Source organism: Dermacentor andersoni, chromosome 10 (assembly GCF_023375885.2).
Source record: "Dermacentor andersoni chromosome 10, qqDerAnde1_hic_scaffold, whole genome shotgun sequence".
Taxonomy (NCBI): domain Eukaryota; kingdom Metazoa; phylum Arthropoda; class Arachnida; order Ixodida; family Ixodidae; genus Dermacentor; species Dermacentor andersoni.
Genome location: NC_092823.1, coordinates 126227664 through 126251385, shown reverse-complemented (window position 1 = coordinate 126251385; position 23722 = coordinate 126227664). Strand labels below are relative to the sequence as shown.

Below are 23722 nucleotides of genomic sequence, written 5' to 3'. Positions count from 1 at the left end.
ACACCTATGTATTAGAGTGTCCTTTGTCCTTGTCGACACAGCAAGGTTCCCGCATAATATTTTACAAATTTTGTGTATATCTACAAAGAAATGTGTAGCCTGTTTAACGTTAAGAATAAAAGACAAACGTCAACTGCGCTAGACGCCCTAGAGGCAAGCTGTCTTTCTCAACCATTCGTTCGGGGCACCAGATTTCCTTTTGGAGGCGCAGATGCGACCGTCCACACTGTGGCCAGGTGGCCAATGCGCAATGCCATTTCATCCAGTGCCCTCACCCTGCCTCATTGTGGCTCTGCGTCGTGGCCCTCCTCGCTTTCTCTATCAGTGGCCAACGGCCCGCATGCCCAGGCTGGCTACCGCTCTGCCTTCCAGTGCTACGGGTGAAGTAGTGCAAGCCATCGCTCCTAGATGGCACCACTTTCCCGCAGCCAAGTGTGAGCTATTCAGTGAGAACGCACGAGCAGCAGCAGGTGGCAGGCACGGTCAGCGAGAGAGCCGCAGGGGGAGAGGGGGTGTCGCAAAGAAAGCTTTGCGACACCAGAAGGCAAAGAAAGGCAAAGAAAGCTTTGCCTCGAAATTGCGATATTGTGGTTTTCATACCTCATCGACCATGCCACTGGCGCTGCCTCGAAACCAAAACTAGCAACGCCTAGTTGACCTAGTACTCTCCAACTGCACCCAAACCTTGTAGCAAGCTAAGCTAAGCCACTACGTATTGAGAGGCTGCATGTGGCTGCATGTGGCTGCATTTGCTGGTTGTGTACCCTCGTTGGCGAATCCGTGTCCCTTGCTGCTGAGAGGCTGGCTTTTCAGCAAAGCTTATACGTCCAGTGGCTGAGCACGTTTTACAGGGAAAATTTTGCCAACAGCACGAAATTGTTACAAAATTCAGCACAATGTCACACATATTCTGAGATAAAAAAGATGGAAATACTGGCTAGGAACCGTGTTCGCTCCTGCGCTTCCAGCAATACATTTGATTTGCTTTGATTACTTTCGGGTGCCTAGTTTTTGAATGGAGTATAAATACAGTGTTCACTGGTATTTGAATATTTGTACACCCCTACTGTGAAGCATTGAACTTTAACTTAGCGTTTATTTGTAAGGACCAGTATAATTTGGCATGCAGAAAAGCTGCTCGGCTGTTCAAGCCGTGTAGTAGCACTGCAGCCAAAAACAACAATGCAGGTAGAACGATACGAAGCTTCTTTATTTCACATTTTCTCCATAAATAGTAGTCGTCTTCTCAGGAACCAGCGGACATGTTAACAGGTACATATTTACTCTATCTTTGGCATTTTTTATTTTCTGCAGTGGACACTTGATACAATAAAGATTGCGACTCGAAGGAATGCCCGGTGTGTGCTGACCAACTGCCAAGCTCTAGTAGGTGCTGGAATGGAAATGTGCGGTCACTTGGCACCTGACTTAACTGGCTGCCTCCATTTCGAAAACTCCGAGGTTGCTAGCAAATTTTCAGACAATCTGCAAAGGCAGCCAATAGTACAAAAGCCACAATGAACATGTTGCAATTAGAGCTTGTATAAATGTGAGAAATAATGCATTCCTTCTGAGACTTCTTGCAAGCCAAGCCAAGGACACACCTCACATACCTTAATTGAGGGAAAAAGAAACATCGGGTAGCAGCATAGCTTCTATTATGTGCATGCTGTATTGTGTGCAATGATGACTGCGTTTCAACTAAAGGTAATGCCATATCTCCATTCCAAAATAATATATGTGACAATGTTGCTAGGAGTGAAAAGAATTCTCCGCTGAAATGCCATTATAATGCATCTCTTTTTTTGAACAAGCAACTTGGCAGAAGGTCACACTAGAGACTCGGGCATATTTGACATCAACTTCATGTGAAGTTACTTTTTTAGCAACCCGATTCCATTTATGCGCTTTCTTTCAGAGGCACAATGTTAAGGTACTCGTCAACATTTTTCCTGCCATACGGATACAGAAGAAATGCTTAGCTACAGCGAGAGCAACACCCATCGTACAACAGACATGCACAAAACACTGTTACTCACATAAAAGCTCACACCCTGTACAGTTCTGTCCTTTTGCGAGGTTGCAGCAGGGCCAAAAGTTTGTCACGTATGCACAGTAACACTGCACGCTGCTCCAACTCGGCAAAGGCAGTTGGTAATCAACGGACACGGGAAAAATTGCTGCCAGAGATATTTGAGATTTATACTTAATGCCCTGGTGCCTCTGTACTCTGTGCAGAAAACTTGAACAGGCCTCAAACACAACTTGCAGCATTACCTGCATTCGCGTATATGCAACACTTCAAGTAAACATGTACTTTGAATCAACTGTTGGTTGTTTTAACATCTGTATGACGTAACTTAAACACATTCCCAAGATCCGCAATATATTTTTTTTCTGGCAACTAGCACCACAAAAGGTACAGCTGAGAGCAAAAGTTTAGAGACCATGTTATCAGCAAAAAAATTTATTCTAGCACAGCCGAGCAATGTGGAATTACTGTAATGCATGACATTGGTTGAACAGGTGCACACGGGCTACACAACTTGAGTTGAGCCTTCGTGCCTAGGCAGTGAACAGAAAAAGATATTTTTATAGCACCTGTGGTCTCTAGACATTTTCTCGTGACTGTAAGTGTACATAAAGTAACGGGGAATTAATACACAAGAGCACCCGAAGTTAGCACCTAAGCAGCAACAACAACCTCTGAAAATGCCTAAAATGCTCGCATGTGTGGTCTTTGGTATCTGGCACAAGCTAGGACTAGGCAGCCGACTGCACAACTTTCACGTTGACAATGACAAACTTTTTAAACTGGTTAACCAAAGAAGCCACATAGATGAACAGGTCAAAAGTAACCTCCAAAAATTTCTACCTGGTGGCAGTACCAGAACAGTTTGCCATGTTACAATTTACTCTCTTGTCAGTTGCAGCTGGATTTGCAAGAGGAATTGCTGTTCGTTGTTCACCGATGGTATGCTCACAGCGATGCAAAAGCCAGGATGAATTGGATGGTACTTAAGCAGTGATCATTTTTTTAAATGCCACCCTCTCCCAACTGTCCACTTCAATGTTACACTGTTAATGGTATGAGCATCTGTGCATTTTTGCACAGACCTGGTAACGGGGAAACTTTAGGTCGTGCCCTCCATGGTCAAACATAGTACTGCAAAATTCATGATGCTTTACCGAGTCGACACAGTGAACCAGTTTGAACAAAATTTTCTGCATTGAAAAGAAAATGTCGAATTCAAGTGGCTAATGTATGAATTTTGTGCGGGTCTGTAAGCTTGTGCACAAAAATTAATTTTTTTAATTAATAAAACAAACGCCTCAATGTTGCAACTCTACTACAGTATTATCGTTTTGTAAATTTCATCTATTAAAGCATTTGAGGCAGATGTCTTGCATGTGACTACAATGTGCCAATATTCTGTAAATATAACGTTTGTGAAAATTCTCTAACACAATAAGAATGTCATAAACTTAACATGTTCATTTTGTTAGTCTTAAATGATCTTATAAACTCAGTTTACGGAAATGCAATGCCCCTTTTTGTTACAGTATGGTAAATTTGGTGCTTTAGTGTTTTCTTTTTCTAATTTTGGAACTTGGAAAAAAGAAATGTTGTGGGCCTTAAGTTAGCTTCTGGTAATCTCTGCACTTCCATTTTTCTTTCTTTCTTTAAGTGCTACATACTCAAATAATTTCAGTGGTACAGGGGCATTTCTTCAATTTCACATACATTTAGAAGACAAACTCGGAGTTGGCCCTGCACCAGTGTTTCCGTTTGAGTAGATGGACCAACTTTTAGTGTGTATACATAGCTGCTTCAAGCTTTCACATCAGCTCGCATAGCACATTGTGGAGGAACTTTGAAGTTATTAAATAACAGTTAACACAGCTGCCATAAAAGCAGAGTTTGTTACGTTTCTGCAAACATCACTTGGGTGCTTCATACACAGCAGCGTACATTTACATGCTCATTGTGCTTCCACACAATAACGGCAACAGGACAGGCATAAACTATTGCTTGCAGGAAACATGTGGACATTCTTTCAACTGAGGAATATCCATTGTTTGCCTATTAAACATAGCTCCATATTGAACTGCATTTTTAACGATCATAGTAAACTTTTGAAGCACAACGTAGGTTTAACTTGATTACTTTTGTGGATCCATCTATGTGTCGCCAGAATACACAACTCAAAGCTTTGAAAATCTGTAACAGATAACATTGCCTATAAAATTAGCTGTGAAAGTGGGACAGAAGCTGCAAAGCAGCTGCTGTTGTCAATAATAAGGCCATAATAAGGCCGTTTTTAACAGAAGCTGCCTGTAAGAAATCTGGTCATAGCTTCACATTTCCTTGAACGGTTCATCATACAAGAAATACAAAAGTGCACACCGTGTTTACATCAATAGAAAATGTAAATACTAATATTTTGAAAGCCTCTGTTTGTAATCCTTAGTCTTGAAATGTGTCTAGCATTCATTTTCGTGGGGAGACAAAAGTCGAGCACTGGACGGTACATATGCCTGAATTTAAAAGAAAAATTTAAAACATTTTTATTTTGTGTCAATAAAGCAGCCTTTCAGGGCTTATAAGCTTACCTATTTGAGACCAGTCAGGACCAATGACCTGACCGCCTTGCAAATACCAGCAAGCACAAGCATGATTAACTTTGAAGAAACTCCCCCCACATAGACTCAGAGTAAATACATACTGGAAAAAGTAAAAATGGCTGCAGGTATAGCCATGTATCAAATGACCATAGGTCACTGGAGCTCTCTGCGTACAAGCTGACAAATTATAATGCTCCATCTTTAAAAGTTGCGTGCTTGTTGTTACACATACATTAACATGCATTAGAAGAAAGAAAAAAATTAACGAACGGGAAACATCAGGAACACTTCATGAGATCTTTGCGAAATGTATGCTTAAATTGACGAACAAATGAAACATGAACAAGCTTTGGCTAAAACAAGTGCTAACACGTCGATAACACACCGTGCCTTTTCTTTGGTGGCGATGTGATTGAAATGCCTGTGAAATGCAACTGGCACATTAGCACCTGGTCATCTTTGGTCAGTGGCTAGAATACTTAAATACTTAAAACACGACTCCAGCTGGCATTCACCCACGTTTGGCAGTTAGGCCTGGTCAATGTGTGATGCAACATTACCCTGCAAGAATACCCTGCTACATGTGCAGTCACGAAGCCAACAAAAAGAAACTGGCAGGTATTGATGCAGGCTTATGTGTGAGTGAAGATAACGTTTGAGCTAGCACTTGGATTCTGCACTCTCATTGAAGCATGTTTCTGAAGAAGTGCATGAGGCATCGATTTTCTGCAAGTGCAACAGCTCAGTTAGACCGTTTTGATCCCTGCTAATGACAATCCTTCTACAGACACTTCTGATGTGCAAAAAAAAAAAATTGCAGTCAAGGATAATAATGCATCAGCTTATGTCCTCTGGCTGACGAAACAATTCGCTATCCAGGCATGTAAAAATGTGTAAAACGTGTAGAATAAAAATGCCCAAGTGAAACAAACTTCAGGTTAGCTGCTGTAAATGTTTCCATGTCAATAAATAAAAGTGACCTCATTCAGAGCATGAACTACTTTGGTAAAGCAAAATGGACTTGTAGAACACCAGCCAGAAACAGTGAACATGACTGCCTAGCACGAGATCATTCAGCAATACAACCAAAAGCCATGCAAGTCCAGCTCAATCATGCTCTTCAGTTCAAACTCGTGGTTAATGTCAACATCAGTAAGAACTTTGCATCGACATGCCAAGAAAAGTTGATGAGGAAAGGATTCTTGCACCTATGTTAGTCTGCAAGGACTGCAAAACATTCGATCAAACTGAGAAAGCCCATAAGTCTTCCTCTGTATTTTACCTCTAGGCTTAGTATATGGCACTTATATACATAGCAGGTCTCGGATAAAGCATGCCTCATATACACAGAACATCATCTCTCTGAAGAGAAGCAGTAATGTAGCACAAAACAAGCAGTGAAGCCAGATGTGGTAATACACCAGGCAAATGTGGAATTTTCTGCCTTTTCAGTTATCCTAACCATGATTAGCTGGGAAAGCCAACACCATGTTTGCAGCCATTATAGATGCTCTGACATGACTATTTGCTGCACGGAACAACATTACCAGGACACATGTTTGGCATATGGCCAGCTCTGCATTTACAGGACGCAAAGCAGGCGGCCAATATTTTTTTCTGCTACCGGTTAAATGCACTGGCCTCCTTACTATGCTAAATCGTGACAGACCAGAGGAAAGTTGCCATCCAATGCTGCAATCTGGCATGAAAAATGAGAGTCTGCTGGTAAAATGCAGTCTGTATGCCCTAATGAATTAAGCCCAACATCTAGAAATCTGGTGTATCGCGTTTTGGCTGGGGACAAGATGCGATGCCTTCAGAACTGGTAGCTCTTGTGACAAAGGTTACCATCTGTTAAAGGTCTACAGACACGTGACCACAAACAAGAACCTTTTGCTGCCTGTGCCACCATGGGCAGAAAAAAATTGCATTAACCTGTTGATGCCTTAAATTTTAATGCCATTTGTGTAATGCCACATGGACAAACTGAATGTCATTTGTTTAGTGTCATGTGATATTTAACGCGCTTGCCAGAACTCATTTGACTGAGAAAAGTGTGCTCTCAATACCATAGCTTGCGTGGAGCAGTATAATGGAAGTATTTGGAGCAGCATCTATCGTGTCAAAAATTATATGTAGCCTTCGATTACCACGCTGTCAGTAGTTGTAGTCGGCAAACTTCCTCAGGTCGGCATTGTAATGGCTTTGGAGCGGCAAGCGGTATTTTGCTTCTGGGCTTTGAATTTGACATGCAATTGCTGAAGTTGCTACAGTCGGTTGCAACACTATCGGTTGCCACAAAATTAAGCTAACGGTACCATAGCATGCTTATATTATATTTCACTATTCGCAAACGCAGATGAAACTTGTAAAGACGCATTTATCTTTTAATTAGAAGTTGCTCACTCCAGAAGATGCTGTCATCAACATCAACGTACTAAATGCAATTATATTTGGACATGTGGCAGCTCCACTGAAAAGAGACTTCATAAGGGAACTTAAGGCATTATCGATTCAATATAATATTTTCAGGCCTCGTGGCACAGGTATAAGTCTTCTACAACACTTGCTGCACTTTGAAAATGTAAAGATTGAATGTAAGGACAGTTACTCTATTTCACCACAGGCGTGGAGTATCATTAGTGATGCAGGAACCCTAGAACTATACTTGGTGACTGTTCAGGTGATGGGCACCCAAAAACTTCCTTAAGTCTGACAGTACATTAGGGCAAATCACTTCATTTCACATTCTCATGCTCGTTTGTTTTCCATCTACGTATGTGTCAAGTTATTGTACTAAATTATTAAGGTATTAACTGACTAGAGCTAATTATCGGGGAGCTATCGGGAAATTAGCTAATTATCGAGCTATCGGGAAAGAAAGAAAAAAAGAAAATTTGTCATGTGCTTTGTTTTTCCAAATGTCACTAGCATATTAAGCTTGGCTTTACACACAGCAATTGTACACGAAACTAAGTGTACTATACATATTCACCCAATCCTAAGATGCACTTTCTTTCCCAGAAAATGTGTCGACAAATTGCCTGCGTGTTACAATCGGACATATATAACTAAAACTGCATTTGAGGCATTGGTGAAAGGTGACCGTCAGAGCCAACACGATTGCCATCACAAGATGGCGATGGAACAAGTTTCCGTGTGTGCTTAATTCTTCGTGCTTGATTTTTTAGGCTGACAATGCTCAAAGGATCGCCAGTGGTGTCTCACTTCTGTTATTAAGGCTCACTCAAAAGATGAGTTATCTTACATGGTTCATGCTAGTGGCTGAATTTTGATTCAGTGATGATAAATTTTGCTCGTTTGATTTCTTTTCTGACTCCAAAAATAGGAAGCTTGCTATGTTTTTTCTTGTTATGAAAATCAGGAGCATGTTAGAATAGTGAAGGTACGATAGGTGGTCGAAAATGTGTTCAAACCCTATTACTGTTTCCAGAAGCTGAAATTGAGCAGATTATATAACCTGGCAAGTATTGTTGGCACGAACAGCTAGTCAATAATTTGAATGTCAGCATTGAGGCAGCTTTTCTCGGTCATCAGCAGAGCACGTACGAATAGCCCACGAACACCGTTTACACAGTGTATGCACAAGCACCAAACAAGTGTGCCACCCAGACACCATTTTTTGCCTCCTTTGAAGCAACAGCTCGGTGCTACGTCTTGGGAGCACTGCATCGCTCACAGCACAAATCTGGCAGGCCAGTTGTGACCGGTTGCCAAGAGTTCCGGGCAGCACCTGGCATTCCAGGAGGAGAGAGCATAAGTGTGCTCATTGCCTCTAACTTCCAGAACTCCACACTGAGGCCTAATTTGACATCCGCTGTGCTCTGGTCACTCGCAGAGCAGCAACTTGGGGTGTTCTCTCGTCACATTATCAGCAGGGCAGGTTATCGTCACACCCACACAGATGCACGCATATCCAAACGACACCTCATCACTTAGCAGACCACTGACAAACATTGCTGCAGTAGCTTGTCTTGCACAAGCCGTCGTTGTGGTAGTTAGCTTCTGGTCAGCAAGGTTGGAGAATGCATGCACTTTATCAGCTGGTCCATAGCGCTCACCCATATGCGCACATACCCCGAGACACCCCTCACTGTTCAGCACAGCACGGGCACTGCGTTGCTGTTGTGGCGAGTCTTGCGCACGCTGTCATCGTGGTGGTGTGCACTCGGGTTGGCCGAGTTGGACAGTGCGGCCGTCCGGTCGAAGTCGATAGTCGCATAGCCCTCGGGCGTGCGTATGGGCGACGTGGGCTGCGAGCCCGGTGGCGCCAGTGCCGCAGTGGCGCCACTTGGCGCCACCGCCGTCGTGCCTACCACGGGCGCTGCGGTTGCCACGGGTGACACGGCACTCGTGCTCGAGTCGCTCTGGTGGTCCAGGTCGAGCACCACGTAATTGACCTCGTCTGCCAACCCGCCGTTATTGACGAGGCCAGCTGCTGCTGCTGTTGATGATGACGCTGCTGCTGATGATGGCACAGCGCGCTCGGGGGATGCCGGACAGCTCAGGTTTGCGTACGAGTGCGTCTGTGATGGCGGCGGTTGTTGGTGCTGCTGCTGCTGACCCAAGGGCATGGGGTTTACGTTGACGTAGAAGTGGTTGCTGTCTCTCTGCTTGACGACTGCCTCCTGTCTGAGTAGGTCATCCAGCTTGGCGTAGTTAGTGTTGATGTCAACGCAGGGTGGCGGGTGCGGCTGGCCGCACTGGGCGCACGAGTTGACGTAGGAATGCTGAACGTGTTGTGGCAGGCTCTGCGCTGTCACAGTGGCCGTCGTAATGGCGGCTGCGTTTGACTGCGTAGTTGTGGGAGGACGCAGGGAACCCAGAGAGATGGGTTCAAGGTAACCCGACGAGTCGACTGTGGGGCCGTTGCTGATAGGCGGGGGAAAGATGATGTCGTTCCTCTGGCTCGTCAGCGGGACCACGCTGGAAGATGGCACCGGCTGCTGCTGGTCGGTGGCCGTTGCTGAACTGCTGATGGTCGTCGTCATGGCGGACGCGGCGCCCGAGTTCTGGATGCACTCCTGCGAGCAAATGGACGAAAACGAATGAAGCTTACTTGCCCCCCATAGAACTGAAACCAGGAGCATTGAAAAAGATAATGGGATACCGATGTCAGTGACAAAAGGGCTGCGTGACCATGGATATCATTCATTGTTCATGTCGATGTCGATGTCCGCTGTCCTGCAAATGGTCATGCTTTCCCTCTTAAGCGCCACAGCTCTGTGGGAGGTACCTGTTACGTCTACTCAGCGAGATGGCGATACCAAACCCGGAGGATGAGGCAAAGAAGCTAGGACCAAATGCTACACCTTGGCGACTGTGATGCGATAGCATCATCAGAATTGAACTGCCAGCAGGATCAGCTCGCGTTACGAACCACATTAAAACAGGACACATACATCATGCACTGGTGTAAGAAGCATCCTAACTGGCCAACTACATTTGATAACACAAGTTTCAGGGATAGGCCCAGTTTGGGTTACAGTAAAATCTCGATATAACAAACACGGATATAACGAAGTAAATCTAAAAAGCTTCTCGCCAATATCAGCATGTAACGAATGCTTACTCATAACATTCGATAAACGAAGGCGTTTTCGTGTCAGACGCGGCTTTGTTATAGTGAGGGCCGACTGTAAACTGTCTTCTGGATAGACTACTATTGCAGTCTCCGTGATCGTCCTACTTTTCTGGGCAAAAAGCTCACGGACAGGAAGCCAAGGGTGATGACTGATGAGGTATAGCCAAAAGCGTGGCAGGTATAGAGTAGGTATAAAGCGTGAGGTATAGAGTAGGCAAAGCTTTGCTTTGCAAGCATTCTTATTGTCCATAAAAAAGGAGCAGTAATATACCTGCAGAGCGTTGAAGAGCGCCTCTGCGCGGTGGCACTTGAAGGCGTAGATGCCCGATCCCGTGGGGCAGCGGCGGCCGCTCTCGAAGGAGAAGAGGTGCGCGTCGAAGCCGTAGCGGCGCAGACCGCGCAAGGGCCACCGCACAGGTGGCCGGCCACGCTGGTATAGCACCAGGTCGTTCGCGTTCACCTCGATCTTGCCCGGGCTCACCTCGGCGCCCTGCTCGTCCAGGTTCCACACCTGCATCGTCCTCACACTGATCAGAATTGGCCTTACTAGAATACAAACACATGAGGTAGAGAAAATTCACATATTCTCCCAATACCTTATGTGTGTTACCATGAACGAAGATCCCGTGGTCATGGATACTCTATAGTCATGGATAAAAGCAGAAGCAGCACTCGTATCGACATCTTCGGGCGGCTTGTTAAACCAAAAAACACCTGTAAAAAATCGTGCATAGAAATTGTTTTTTTTTTTATTTGACTGAGATATATATACAAGATAACTTCTGCAATCATTAATCGATTTGATTAATATTATAATCACTGCATCCAAACTGACCATTGCCAACCATGTCACCATCTTGGGCGTCACGATCTCGCATAACCTTAACTTCTCCATAAACGTTGCTGATGTCGTCGGGGCTCAGGTGACACTGGCTTCACATCTTGACCCACAAAAAGTGAAAGGTTTGCAGAAAAAGTGAAAATTGAGGAGTGTTGCCGCCTCGAAAGTGTCTACACCGTGTGGAACAGCTACAAGAATAAGGACGGCACCCGCATAATACGAAGAATAAAACGATAAATAAGGGACTCCGGGCACGCACTTATGCTGGGTGATAAGGGCGGAGGCTTTGTAGTCATGCCCCAAAAGCTTTTTGATGACAAGGCCATGACAACTGTTATGAACAATTTTCGGATCACGGAAGAAAAACCCACGAGGGCAGAGTACGGCTGTAGCCTTACTGGAAGATTTGAAGCTCGACTGCGTCAAGAGGGAGGTGAAGAACAACAAGGTTCAAGCACTCGTCGTGTTCTTCAGTACAAAGAGCCACAGGTGGAATGTCCCTTCAGAGCCATTGCTACGCAGTGCGGAACATCACAGGCTACTGTCAGCCGGTATCTGCAAAGACAGCTCAAGCTACTGGCACTTGTCTGAGGACCCTTACACGATTGCTAGCTCAGACAGAGTAGTGGAACTTTTAGCGATTTTTCATTTTTAGGGCGCAAATTATTCTTTGCCTAATGGTTTACATATCGCGTTTCCCCCTAAAAATGAAAATATCATTTTTGCGACGAAAAATAAAGTGTATCGAAAGCGCCGGTACTCCACATATATCAGCTCCCGGGCATGCGTAGACGCTGTTTAAGGCGATAAATGAACGATCAGGCAAAGAATAATTTTCCCCCCAAAATGGAAAAAACAGTAAGCCTATAGCCCATGAAATTATCATTTTTGCGACGAAAAATAAAGTGTATCGAAAACACCGGTACTCCACAGATATCAGCTCCCGGGCATGCGTAGGCGCCGTTTAAGGCCATAAATGAACGATCAGGCAAAGAATAATTTTCCCCCCAAAATGGAAAAAACAGTAAGCCTATAGCCCATGAAATTATCATTTTTGCGACGAAAAATAAAGTGTATCGAAAACACCGGTACTCCACAGATATCAGCTCCCGGGCATGCGTAGACGCCGTTTAAGGCCATAAATGAACGATCAGGCAAATAATAATTTTCCCCCCAAAATGGAAAAAACAGTAAGCCTATAGCCCATGAAATTATCATTTTTGCGACGAAAAATAAAGTGTATCGAAAACACCGGTACTCCACAGATATCAGCTCCCGGGCATGCGTAGACGCCGTTTAAGGCCATAAATGAACGATCAGGCAAACAATAATTTTCCCCCCAAAATGGAAAAAACAGTAAGCCTATAGCCCATGAAAATATTATTTTTGCGACGAAAAATAAAGTGCATCGAAAACGCCGGTACTCCAAATATATCAGCTCCCGGGCATGCGTAGACGCCGTTTAAGGCGATAAATGAACGATCAGGCAAACAATAATTTTCCCCCCAAAATGGAAAAAACAGTAAGCCTATAGCCCATGAAAATATTATTTTTGCGACGAAAAATAAAGTGCATCGAAAACGCCGGTACTCCACATATATCAGCTCCCGGGCATGCGTAGACGCCGTTTAAGGCGATAAATGAATGATCAGGCAAAGAATAATTTTCCCCCCAAAATGGAAAAAACACTAAGCCTATAGCCCATGAAAATATCATTTTTGCGACGAAAAATAAAGTGCATCGAAACCGCCGGTACTCCACATATATCAGCTCCCGGGCATGCGTAGACACCGTTTAAGGCGATAAATGAATGATCAGGCAAAGAATAATTTCCCCCCCAAAATGGAAAAAACACTAAGCCTATAGCCCATGAAAATATCATTTTTGCGACGAAAAATAAAGTGCATCGAAAACGCCGGTACTCCACATATATCAGCTCCCGGGCATGCGTACACGCCGTTTAAGGCGATAAATGAATGATCAGGCAAAGAATAATTTCCCCCCCAAAATGGAAAAAACACTAAGCCTATAGCCCATGAAAATATCATTTTTGCGACGAAAAATAAAGTGTATCGAAAACGCCGGTACTCCACATATATCAGCTCCTGGGCATGCCTAGACGCCGTTTAAGGCGATAAATGAACGATCAGGCAAATAATAATTTTCCCCCCAAAATGGAAAAAACAGTAAGCCTATATAGCCCATGAAAATATCATTTTTGCGACGAAAAATAAAGTGCATCGAAAACGCCGGTACTCGACATATATCAGCTCCTTGGCATGCCTAGACGCCGTTTAAGGCGATAAATGAACGATCAGGCAAATAATAATTTTCCCCCCCAAAATGGAAAAAAACAGTAAGCCTATAGCCCATGAAAATATCATTTTTGCGACGAAAAATAAAGTGTATCGAAAACGCCGGTACTCCACATATATCAGCTCCTGGGCATGCCTAGACGCCGTTTAAGGCGATAAATGAACGATCAGGCAAATAATAATTTTCCCCCCAAAATGGAAAAAACAGTAAGCTATAGCCCATGAAAATATCATTTTTGCGACGAAAAATAAAGTGCATCGAAAACGCCGGTACTCGACATATATCAGCTCCCGGGTATGCCTAGACGCCATTTAAGGCGATAAATGAACGATCAGGCAAAGAATAATTTTCCCCCCAAAATGGAAAAAACAGTAAGCCTATATAGCCCATCAAAATATTATTTTTGCGACGAAAAATAAAGTGCATCGAAAACGCCGGTACTCCACATATATCAGCTCCTGGGCATGCCTAGACGCCGTTTAAGGCGATAAATGAACGATCAGGCAAATAATAATTTTCCCCCCAAAATGGAAAAAACAGTAAGCCTATAGCCCATGAAAATATCATTTTTGCGACGAAAAATAAAGTGTATCGAAAACGCCGGTACTCCACATATATCAGCTCCTGGGCATGCCTAGACGCCGTTTAAGGCGATAAATGAACGATCAGGCAAATAATAATTTTCCCCCCAAAATGGAAAAAACAGTAAGCCTATAGCCCATGAAAATATCATTTTTGCGACGAAAAATAAAGTGTATCGAAAACGCCGGTACTCAACATATATCAGCTCTCGGGCATGCGTAGACGCCGTTTAAGGCGATAAATGAACGATCAGGCAAATAATAATTTTCCCCCCAAAATGTAAAAAACACTAAGCCTATAGCCCATGAAAATATTATTTTTGCGACGAAAAATAAAGTGTATCGAAAACGCCGGTACTCCACATATCTCAGCTCTCGGGCATGCGTAGACGCCGTTTAAGGCGATAAAAGAACGATCAGGCAAATAATAATTTTCCCCCCAAAATGGAAAAAACACTAAGCCTATAGCCCATGAAAATATAATTTTTGCGACGAAAAATAAAGTGCATCGAAAACGCCGGTACTCGACATATATCAGCTCTCGGGCATGCGTAGACGCCGTTTAAGGCGATAAATGAACGATCAGGCAAATAATAATTTTCCCCCCAAAATGGAGAAAACACTAAGCCTATAGCCCATGAAAATATCATTTTTGCGACGAAAAATAAAGTGCATCGAAAACGCCGGTACTCGACATATATCAGCTCTCGGGCATGCGTAGACGCCGTTTAAGGCGATAAATGAACGATCAGGCAAATAATAATTTTCCCCCCAAAATGGAAAAAACACTAAGCCTATAGCCCATGAAAATATTATATTTGCGACGAAAAATAAAGTGTATCGAAAACGCCGGTACTCGACATATATCAGCTCCTGGGCATGCCTAGACGCCATTTAAGGCGATAAATGAACGATCAGGCAAAGAATAATTTTCCCCCCAAAATGGAAAAAACAGTAAGCATATAGCCCATGAAAATATCATTTTTGCGACGAAAAGTAAAGTGAATCGAAAACGCCGGTACTCCACATATATCAGCTCCCGGGCATGCGTACACGCCGTTTAAGGCGATAAATGAACGATCAGGCAAAAAATAATTTTCCCCCCAAAATGGAAAAAACACAAAGCCTATAACCCATGAAAATATCATTTTTGCGACGAAAAATAAAGTGTATCGAAAACGCCGGTACTCCACATATATCAGCTCCCGGGCATGCGTACACGCCGTTTAAGGCGATAAATGAATGATCAGGCAAAGAATAATTTTCCCCCCAAAATGGAAAAAACAGTAAGCCTATAGCCCATGAAAATATCATTTTTCCGACGAAAAATAAAGTGCATCGAAAACGCCGGTACTCCACATATATCAGCTCCCGGGCATGCGTAGACGCCGTTTAAGGCGATAAATGAATGATCAGGCAAAGAATAATTTCCCCCCCAAAATGGAAAAAACACTAAGCCTATAGCCCATGAAAATATCATTTTTGCGACGAAAAATAAAGTGCATCGAAAACGCCGGTACTCCACATATATCAGCTCCCGGGCATGCGTAGACGCCGTTTAAGGCGATAAATGAACGATCAGGCAAAGAATAATTTCCCCCCCAAAATGGAAAAAAACACTAAGCCTATAGCCCATGAAAATATCATTTTTGCGACGAAAAATAAAGTGCATCGAAAACGCCGGTACTCGACATATATCAGCTCCTGGGCATGCCTAGACGCCATTTAAGGCGATAAATGAACGATCAGGCAAATAATAATTTTCCCCCCAAAATGGAAAAAACAGTAAGCCTATAGCCCATGAAAATATTATTTTTGCGACGAAAAATAAAGTGCATCGAAAACGCCGGTACTCCACATATATCAGCTCCTGGGCATGCCTAGACGCCGTTTAAGGCGATAAATGAACGATCAGGCAAATAATAATTTTCCCCCCAAAATGGAAAAAACAGTAAGCCTATAGCCCATGAAAATATCATTTTTGCGACGAAAAATAAAGTGTATCGAAAACGCCGGTACTCGACATATATCAGCTCCTGGGCATGCGTAGACGCCATTTAAGGCGATAAATGAACGATCAGGCAAAGAATAATTTTCCCCCCAAAATGGAAAAAACAGTAAGCCTATAGCCCATGAAAATATTATTTTTGCGACGAAAAATAAAGTGTATCGAAAACGCCGGTACTCGACATATATCAGCTCCTGGGCATGCGTAGACGCCGTTTAAGGCGATAAATGAACGATCAGGCAAAGAATAATTTTCCCCCCAAAATGGAAAAAACAGTAAGCCTATAGCCCATGAAAATATTATTTTTGCGACGAAAAATAAAGTGCATCGAAAACGCCGGTACTCCACATATATCAGCTCCTGGGCATGCCTAGACGCTATTTAAGGCGATAAATGAACGATCAGGCAAATAATAATTTTCCCCCCAAAATGGAAGAAACAGTAAGCCTATAGCCCATGAAAATATCATTTTTGCGACGAAAAATAAAGTGTATCGAAAACGCCGGTACTCGACATATATCAGCTCCTGGGCATGCGTAGACGCCATTTAAGGCGATAAATGAACGATCAGGCAAAGAATAATTTTCCCCCCAAAATGGAAAAAACAGTAAGCCTATAGCCCATGAAAATATTATTTTTGCGACGAAAAATAAAGTGCATCGAAAACGCCGGTACTCCACATATATCAGCTCCTGGGCATGCCTAGACGCCATTTAAGGCGATAAATGAACGATCAGGCAAAGAATAATTTTCCCCCCAAAATGGAAAAAACAGTAAGCCTATAGCCCATGAAAATATTATTTTTGCGACGAAAAATAAAGTGCATCGAAAACGCCGGTACTCCACATATATCAGCTCCCGGGCATGCGTAGACGCCATTTAAGGCGATAAATGAACGATCAGGCAAAGAATAATTTTCCCCCCAAAATGGAAAAAACAGTAAGCCTATAGCCCATGAAAATATCATTTTTGCGACGAAAAATAAAGTGCATCGAAAACGCCGGTACTCCACATATATCAGCTCCTGGGCATGCGTAGACGCCGTTTAAGGCGATAAATGAACGATCAGGCAAATAATAATTTTCCCCCCAAAATGGAAAAAACAGTAAGCCTAAGCCCATGAAAATATCATTTTTGCGACGAAAAATAAAGTGTATCGAAAACGCCGGTACTCGACATATATCAGCTCCTGGGCATGCCTAGACGCCATTTAAGGCGATAAATGAACGATCAGGCAAATAATAATTTTCCCCCCAAAATGGAAAAAACAGTAAGCCTATAGCCCATGAAAATATTATTTTTGCGTCGAAAAATAAAGTGCATCGAAAACGCCGGTACTCCACATATATCAGCTCCTGGGCATGCCTAGACGCCGTTTAAGGCGATAAATGAACGATCAGGCAAATAATAATTTTCCCCCCAAAATGGAAAAAACAGTAAGCCTATAGCCCATGAAAATATCATTTTTGCGAGGAAAAATACAGTGTATCGAAAACGCCGGTACTCAACATATATCAGCTCTCGGGCATGCGTAGACGCCGTTTAAGGCGATAAATGAACGATCAGGCAAATAATAATTTTCCCCCCAAAATGTAAAAAACACTAAGCCTATAGCCCATGAAAATATCATTTTTGCGACGAAAAATAAAGTGCATCGAAAACGCCGGTACTCCACATATATCAGCTCCCGGGCATGCGTAGACACCGTTTAAGGCGATAAATGAATGATCAGGCAAAGAATAATTTCCCCCCCAAAATGGAAAAAACAGTAAGCCTATAGCCCATGAAAATATCATTTTTGCGACGAAAAATAAAGTGCATCGAAAACGCCGGTACTCGACATATATCAGCTCCTGGGCATGCCTAGACGCCGTTTAAGGCGATAAATGAACGATCAGGCAAATAATAATTTTCCCCCCAAAATGGAAAAAACAGTAAGCCTATAGCCCATGAAAATATCATTTTTGCGACGAAAAATAAAGTGCATCGAAAACGCCGGTACTCGACATATATCAGCTCCTGGGCATGCCTAGACGTCGTTTAAGGCGATAAATGAACGATCAGGCAAATAATAATTTTCCCCCCAAAATGGAAAAAACAGTAAGCCTATAGCCCATGAAAATATCATTTTTGCGACGAAAAATAAAGTGTATCGAAAACGCCGGTACTCCACATATCTCAGCTCTCGGGCATGCGTAGACGCCGTTTAAGGCGATAAAAGAACGATCAGGCAAATAATAATTTTCCCCCCAAAATGTAAAAAACACTAAGCCTATAGCCCATGAAAATATTATTTTTGCGACGAAAAATAAAGTGTATCGAAAACGCCGGTACTCCACATATCTCAGCTCCTGGGCATGCCTAGACGCCGTTTAAGGCGATAAATGAACGATCAGGCAAATAATAATTTTCCCCCCAAAATGGAAAAAACAGTAAGCCTATAGCCCATGAAAATATCATTTTTGCGACGAAAAATAAAGTGTATCGAAAACGCCGGTACTCCACATATCTCAGCTCTCGGGCATGCGTAGACGCCGTTTAAGGCGATAAAAGAACGATCAGGCAAATAATAATTTTCCCCCCAAAATGTAAAAAACACTAAGCCTATAGCCCATGAAAATATTATTTTTGCGACGAAAAATAAAGTGCATCGAAAACGCCGGTACTCCACATATATCAGCTCCTGGGCATGCCTAGACGCCGTTTAAGGCGATAAATGAACGATCAGGCAAATAATAATTTTCCCCCCAAAATGGAAAAAACAGTAAGCCTATAGCCCATGAAAATATCATTTTTGCGACGAAAAATAAAGTGTATCGAAAACGCCGGTACTCAACATATATCAGCTCTCGGGCATGCGTAGACGCCGTTTAAGGCGATAAATGAACTATCAGGCAAATAATAATTTTCCCCCCAAAATGTAAAAAACACTAAGCCTATAGCCCATGAAAATATTATTTTTGCGACGAAAAATAAAGTGTATCGAAAACGCCGGTACTCCACATATCTCAGCTCTCGGGCATGCGTAGACGCCGTTTAAGGCGATAAAAGAACGATCAGGCAAATAATAATTTTCCCCCCAAAATGGAAAAAACACTAAGCCTATAGCCCATGAAAATATAATTTTTGCGACGAAAAATAAAGTGCATCGAAAACGCCGGTACTCGACATATATCAGCTCTCGGGCATGCGTAGACGCCGTTTAAGGCGATAAATGAACGATCAGGCAAATAATAATTTTCCCCCCAAAATGGAGAAAACACTAAGCCTATAGCCCATGAAAATATCATTTTTGCGACGAAAAATAAAGTGCATCGAAAACGCCGGTACTCGACATATATCAGCTCTCGGGCATGCGTAGACGCCGTTTAAGGCGATAAATGAACGATCAGGCAAATAATAATTTTCCCCCCAAAATGGAAAAAACACTAAGCCTATAGCCCATGAAAATATTATATTTGCGACGAAAAATAAAGTGTATCGAAAACGCCGGTACTCGACATATATCAGCTCCTGGGCATGCCTAGACGCCATTTAAGGCGATAAATGAACGATCAGGCAAAGAATAATTTTCCCCCCAAAATGGAAAAAACAGTAAGCATATAGCCCATGAAAATATCATTTTTGCGACGAAAAGTAAAGTGAATCGAAAACGCCGGTACTCCACATATATCAGCTCCCGGGCATGCGTAGACGCCGTTTAAGGCGATAAATGAATGATCAGGCAAAGAATAATTTCCCCCCCAAAATGGAAAAAACACTAAGCCATACCCATGAAAATATCATTTTTGCGACGAAAAATAAAGTGCATCGAAAACGCCGGTACTCCACATATATCAGCTCCCGGGCATGCGTAGACGCCGTTTAAGGCGATAAATGAACGATCAGGCAAAGAATAATTTCCCCCCAAAATGGAAAAAAACACTAAGCCTATAGCCCATGAAAATATCATTTTTGCGACGAAAAATAAAGTGCATCGAAAACGCCGGTACTCGACATATATCAGCTCCTGGGCATGCCTAGACGCCATTTAAGGCGATAAATGAACGATCAGGCAAATAATAATTTTCCCCCCAAAATGGAAAAAACAGTAAGCCTATAGCCCATGAAAATATTATTTTTGCGACGAAAAATAAAGTGCATCGAAAACGCCGGTAGTCCACATATATCAGCTCCTGGGCATGCCTAGACGCCGTTTAAGGCGATAAATGAACGATCAGGCAAAGAATAATTTTCCCCCCAAAATGGAAAAAACAGTAAGCCTATAGCCCATGAAAATATTATTTTTGCGACGAAAAATAAAGTGCATCGAAAACGCCGGTACTCCACATATATCAGCTCCCGGGCATGCGTAGACGCCATTTAAGGCGATAAATGAACGATCAGGCAAAGAATAATTTTCCCCCCAAAATGGAAAAAACAGTAAGCCTATAGCCCATGAAAATATCATTTTTGCGACGAAAAATAAAGTGCATCGAAAACGCCGGTACTCCACATATATCAGCTCCTGGGCATGCGTAGACGCCGTTTAAGGCGATAAATGAACGATCAGGCAAATAATAATTTTCCCCCCAAAATGGAAAAAACAGTAAGCCTATAGCCCATGAAAATATCATTTTTGCGACGAAAAATAAAGTGTATCGAAAACGCCGGTACTCGACATATATCAGCTCCTGGGCATGCCTAGACGCCATTTAAGGCGATAAATGAACGATCAGGCAAATAATAATTTTCCCCCCAAAATGGAAAAAACAGTAAGCCTATAGCCCATGAAAATATTATTTTTGCGTCGAAAAATAAAGTGCATCGAAAACGCCGGTACTCCACATATATCAGCTCCTGGGCATGCCTAGACGCCGTTTAAGGCGATAAATGAACGATCAGGCAAATAATAATTTTCCCCCCAAAATGGAAAAAACAGTAAGCCTATAGCCCATGAAAACATCATTTTTGCGAGGAAAAATACAGTGTATCGAAAACGCCGGTACTCAACATATATCAGCTCTCGGGCATGCGTAGACGCCGTTTAAGGCGATAAATGAACGATCAGGCAAATAATAATTTTCCCCCCAAAATGTAAAAAACACTAAGCCTATAGCCCATGAAAATATCATTTTTGCGACGAAAAATAAAGTGCATCGAAAACGCCGGTACTCGACATATATCAGCTCCAGGGCATGCCTAGACGCCATTTAAGGCGATAAATGAACGATCAGGCAAATAATAATTTTCCCCCCAAAATGGAAAAAACAGTAAGCCTATAGCCCATGAAAATATCATTTTTGCGACGAAAAATAAAGTGCATCGAAAACGCCGGTACTCCACATATATCAGCTCCTGGGCATGCCTAGACGCCGTTTAAGGCGATAAATGAACGATCAGGCAAATAATAATTTTCCCCCCAAAATGGAAAAAACAGTAAGCCTATAGCCCATGAAAATATCATTTTTGCGACGAAAAATAAAGTGCATCGAAAACGCCGGTACTCCACATATATCAGCTCCTGGGCATGCCTAGACGCCGTTTAAGGCGATAAATGAACGATCAGGCAAATAATAATTTTCCCCCCAAAATGGAAAAAACAGTAAGCCTATAGCCCATGAAAATATCATTTTTGCGACGAAAAATAAAGTGTATCGAAAACGCCGGTACTCAACATATATCAGCTCTCGGGCATGCGTAGACGCCGTTTAAGGCGATAAATGAACGATCAGGCAAATAATAATTTTCCCCCCAAAATGTAAAAAACACTAAGCCTATAGCCCATGAAAATATTATTTTTGCGACGAAAAATAAAGTGTATCGAAAACGCCGGTACTCCACATATCTCAGCTCTCGGGCATGCGTAGACGCCGTTTAAGGCGATAAAAGAACGATCAGGCAAATAATAATTTTCCCCCCAAAATGGAAAAAACACTAAGCCTATAGCCCATGAAAATATCATTTTTGCGACGAAAAATAAAGTGCATCGAAAACGCCGGTACTCGACATATATCAGCTCTCGGGCATGCGTAGACGCCGTTTAAGGCGATAAATGAACGATCACGCAAATAATAATTTTCCCCCCAAAATGGAGAAAACACTAAGCCTATAGCCCATGAAAATATCATTTTTGCGACGAAAAAAAAAGTGCATCGAAAACGCCGGTACTCGACATATATCAGCTCTCGGGCATGCGTAGACGCCGTTTAAGGCGATAAATGAACGATCAGGCAAATAATAATTTTCCCCCCAAAATGGAAAAAACACTAAGCCTATAGCCCATGAAAATATCATTTTTGCGACGAAAAATAAAGTGCATCGAAAACGCCGGTACTCGACATATATCGGCTCTCGGGCATGCGTAGACGCCGTTTAAGGCGATAAATGAACGATCAGGCAAATAATAATTTTCCCCCCAAAATGTAAAAAGCACTAAGCCTATAGCCCATGAAAATATTATTTTTGCGACGAAAAATAAAGTGTATCGAAAACGCCGGTACTCGACATATATCAGCTCCTGGGCATGCCTAGACGCCATTTAAAGCGATAAATGAACGATCAGGCAAAGAATAATTTTCCCCCCAAAATGGAAAAAACAGTAAGCATATAGCCCATGAAAATATCATTTTTGCGACGAAAAGTAAAGTGTATCGAAAACGCCGGTACTCCACATATATCAGCTCCTGGGCATGCCTAGACGCCATTTAAAGCGATAAATGAACGATCAGGCAAAGAATAATTTTCCCCCCAAAATGGAAAAAACAGTAAGCATATAGCCCATGAAAATATCATTTTTGCGAAGAAAAGTAAAGTGAATCGAAAACGCCGGTACTCCACATATATCAGCTCCCGGGCATGCGTACACGCCGTTTAAGGCGATAAATGAACGATCAGGCAAAAAATAATTTTCCCCCCAAAATGGAAAAAACACAAAGCCTATAGCCCATGAAAATATCATTTTTGCGACGAAAAATAAAGTGTATCGAAAACGCCGGTACTCCACATATATCAGCTCCCGGGCATGCGTACACGCCGTTTAAGGCGATAAATGAATGATCAGGCAAAGAATAATTTCCCCCCCAAAATGGAAAAAACAGTAAGCCTATAGCCCATGAAAATATCATTTTTGCGACGAAAAATAAAGTGCATCGAAAACGCCGGTACTCCACATATATCAGCTCCCGGGCATGCGTAGACACCGTTTAAGGCGATAAATGAATGATCAGGCAAAGAATAATTTCCCCCCCAAAATGGAAAAAACACTAAGCCTATAGCCCATGAAAATATCATTTTTGCGACGAAAAATAAAGTGCATCGAAAACGCCGGTACTCCACATATATCAGCTCCCGGGCATGCGTAGACGCCGTTTAAGGCGATAAATGAATGATCAGGCAAAGAATAATTTCCCCCCCAAAATGGAAAAAACACTAAGCCTATAGCCCATGAAAATATCATTTTTGCGACGAAAAATAAAGTGCATCGAAAACGCCGGTACTCCACATATATCAGCTCCCGGGCATGCGTAGACACCGTTTAAGGCGATAAATGAATGATCAGGCAAAGAATAATTTTCCCCCCAAAATGGATAAAACACTAAGCCTATAGCCCATGAAAATATCATTTTTGCGACGAAAAATAAAGTGTATCGAAAACGCCGGTACTCGACATATATCAGCTCCCGGGCATGCGTAGACGCCGTTTAAGGCGATAAATGAATGATCAGGCAAAGAATAATTTTCCCCCCAAAATGGAAAAAACAGTA

The 23722-nt window shown here is 42.6% G+C and overlaps 1 protein-coding gene across 1 annotated transcript in view; it reads right to left on the bottom strand.

Moving 5' to 3' along the window:
- Positions 1–1189: 1189 nt before the first annotated feature.
- The window catches only part of LOC126544966 (uncharacterized), a 58181-nt gene continuing 35648 nt past the window's right edge, over positions 1190–23722 (bottom strand). Inside the window, exons 3-4 of the mRNA XM_050192550.3 lie at positions 10503–10742; positions 1190–9671 (exon numbers count right to left, since the gene is read on the bottom strand). Of these exons, the coding sequence (XP_050048507.1) occupies positions 8745–9671; positions 10503–10742 (1167 nt within the window). The 3' untranslated portion in view covers positions 1190–8744. The remainder of the gene's footprint in view (positions 9672–10502; positions 10743–23722) is intronic.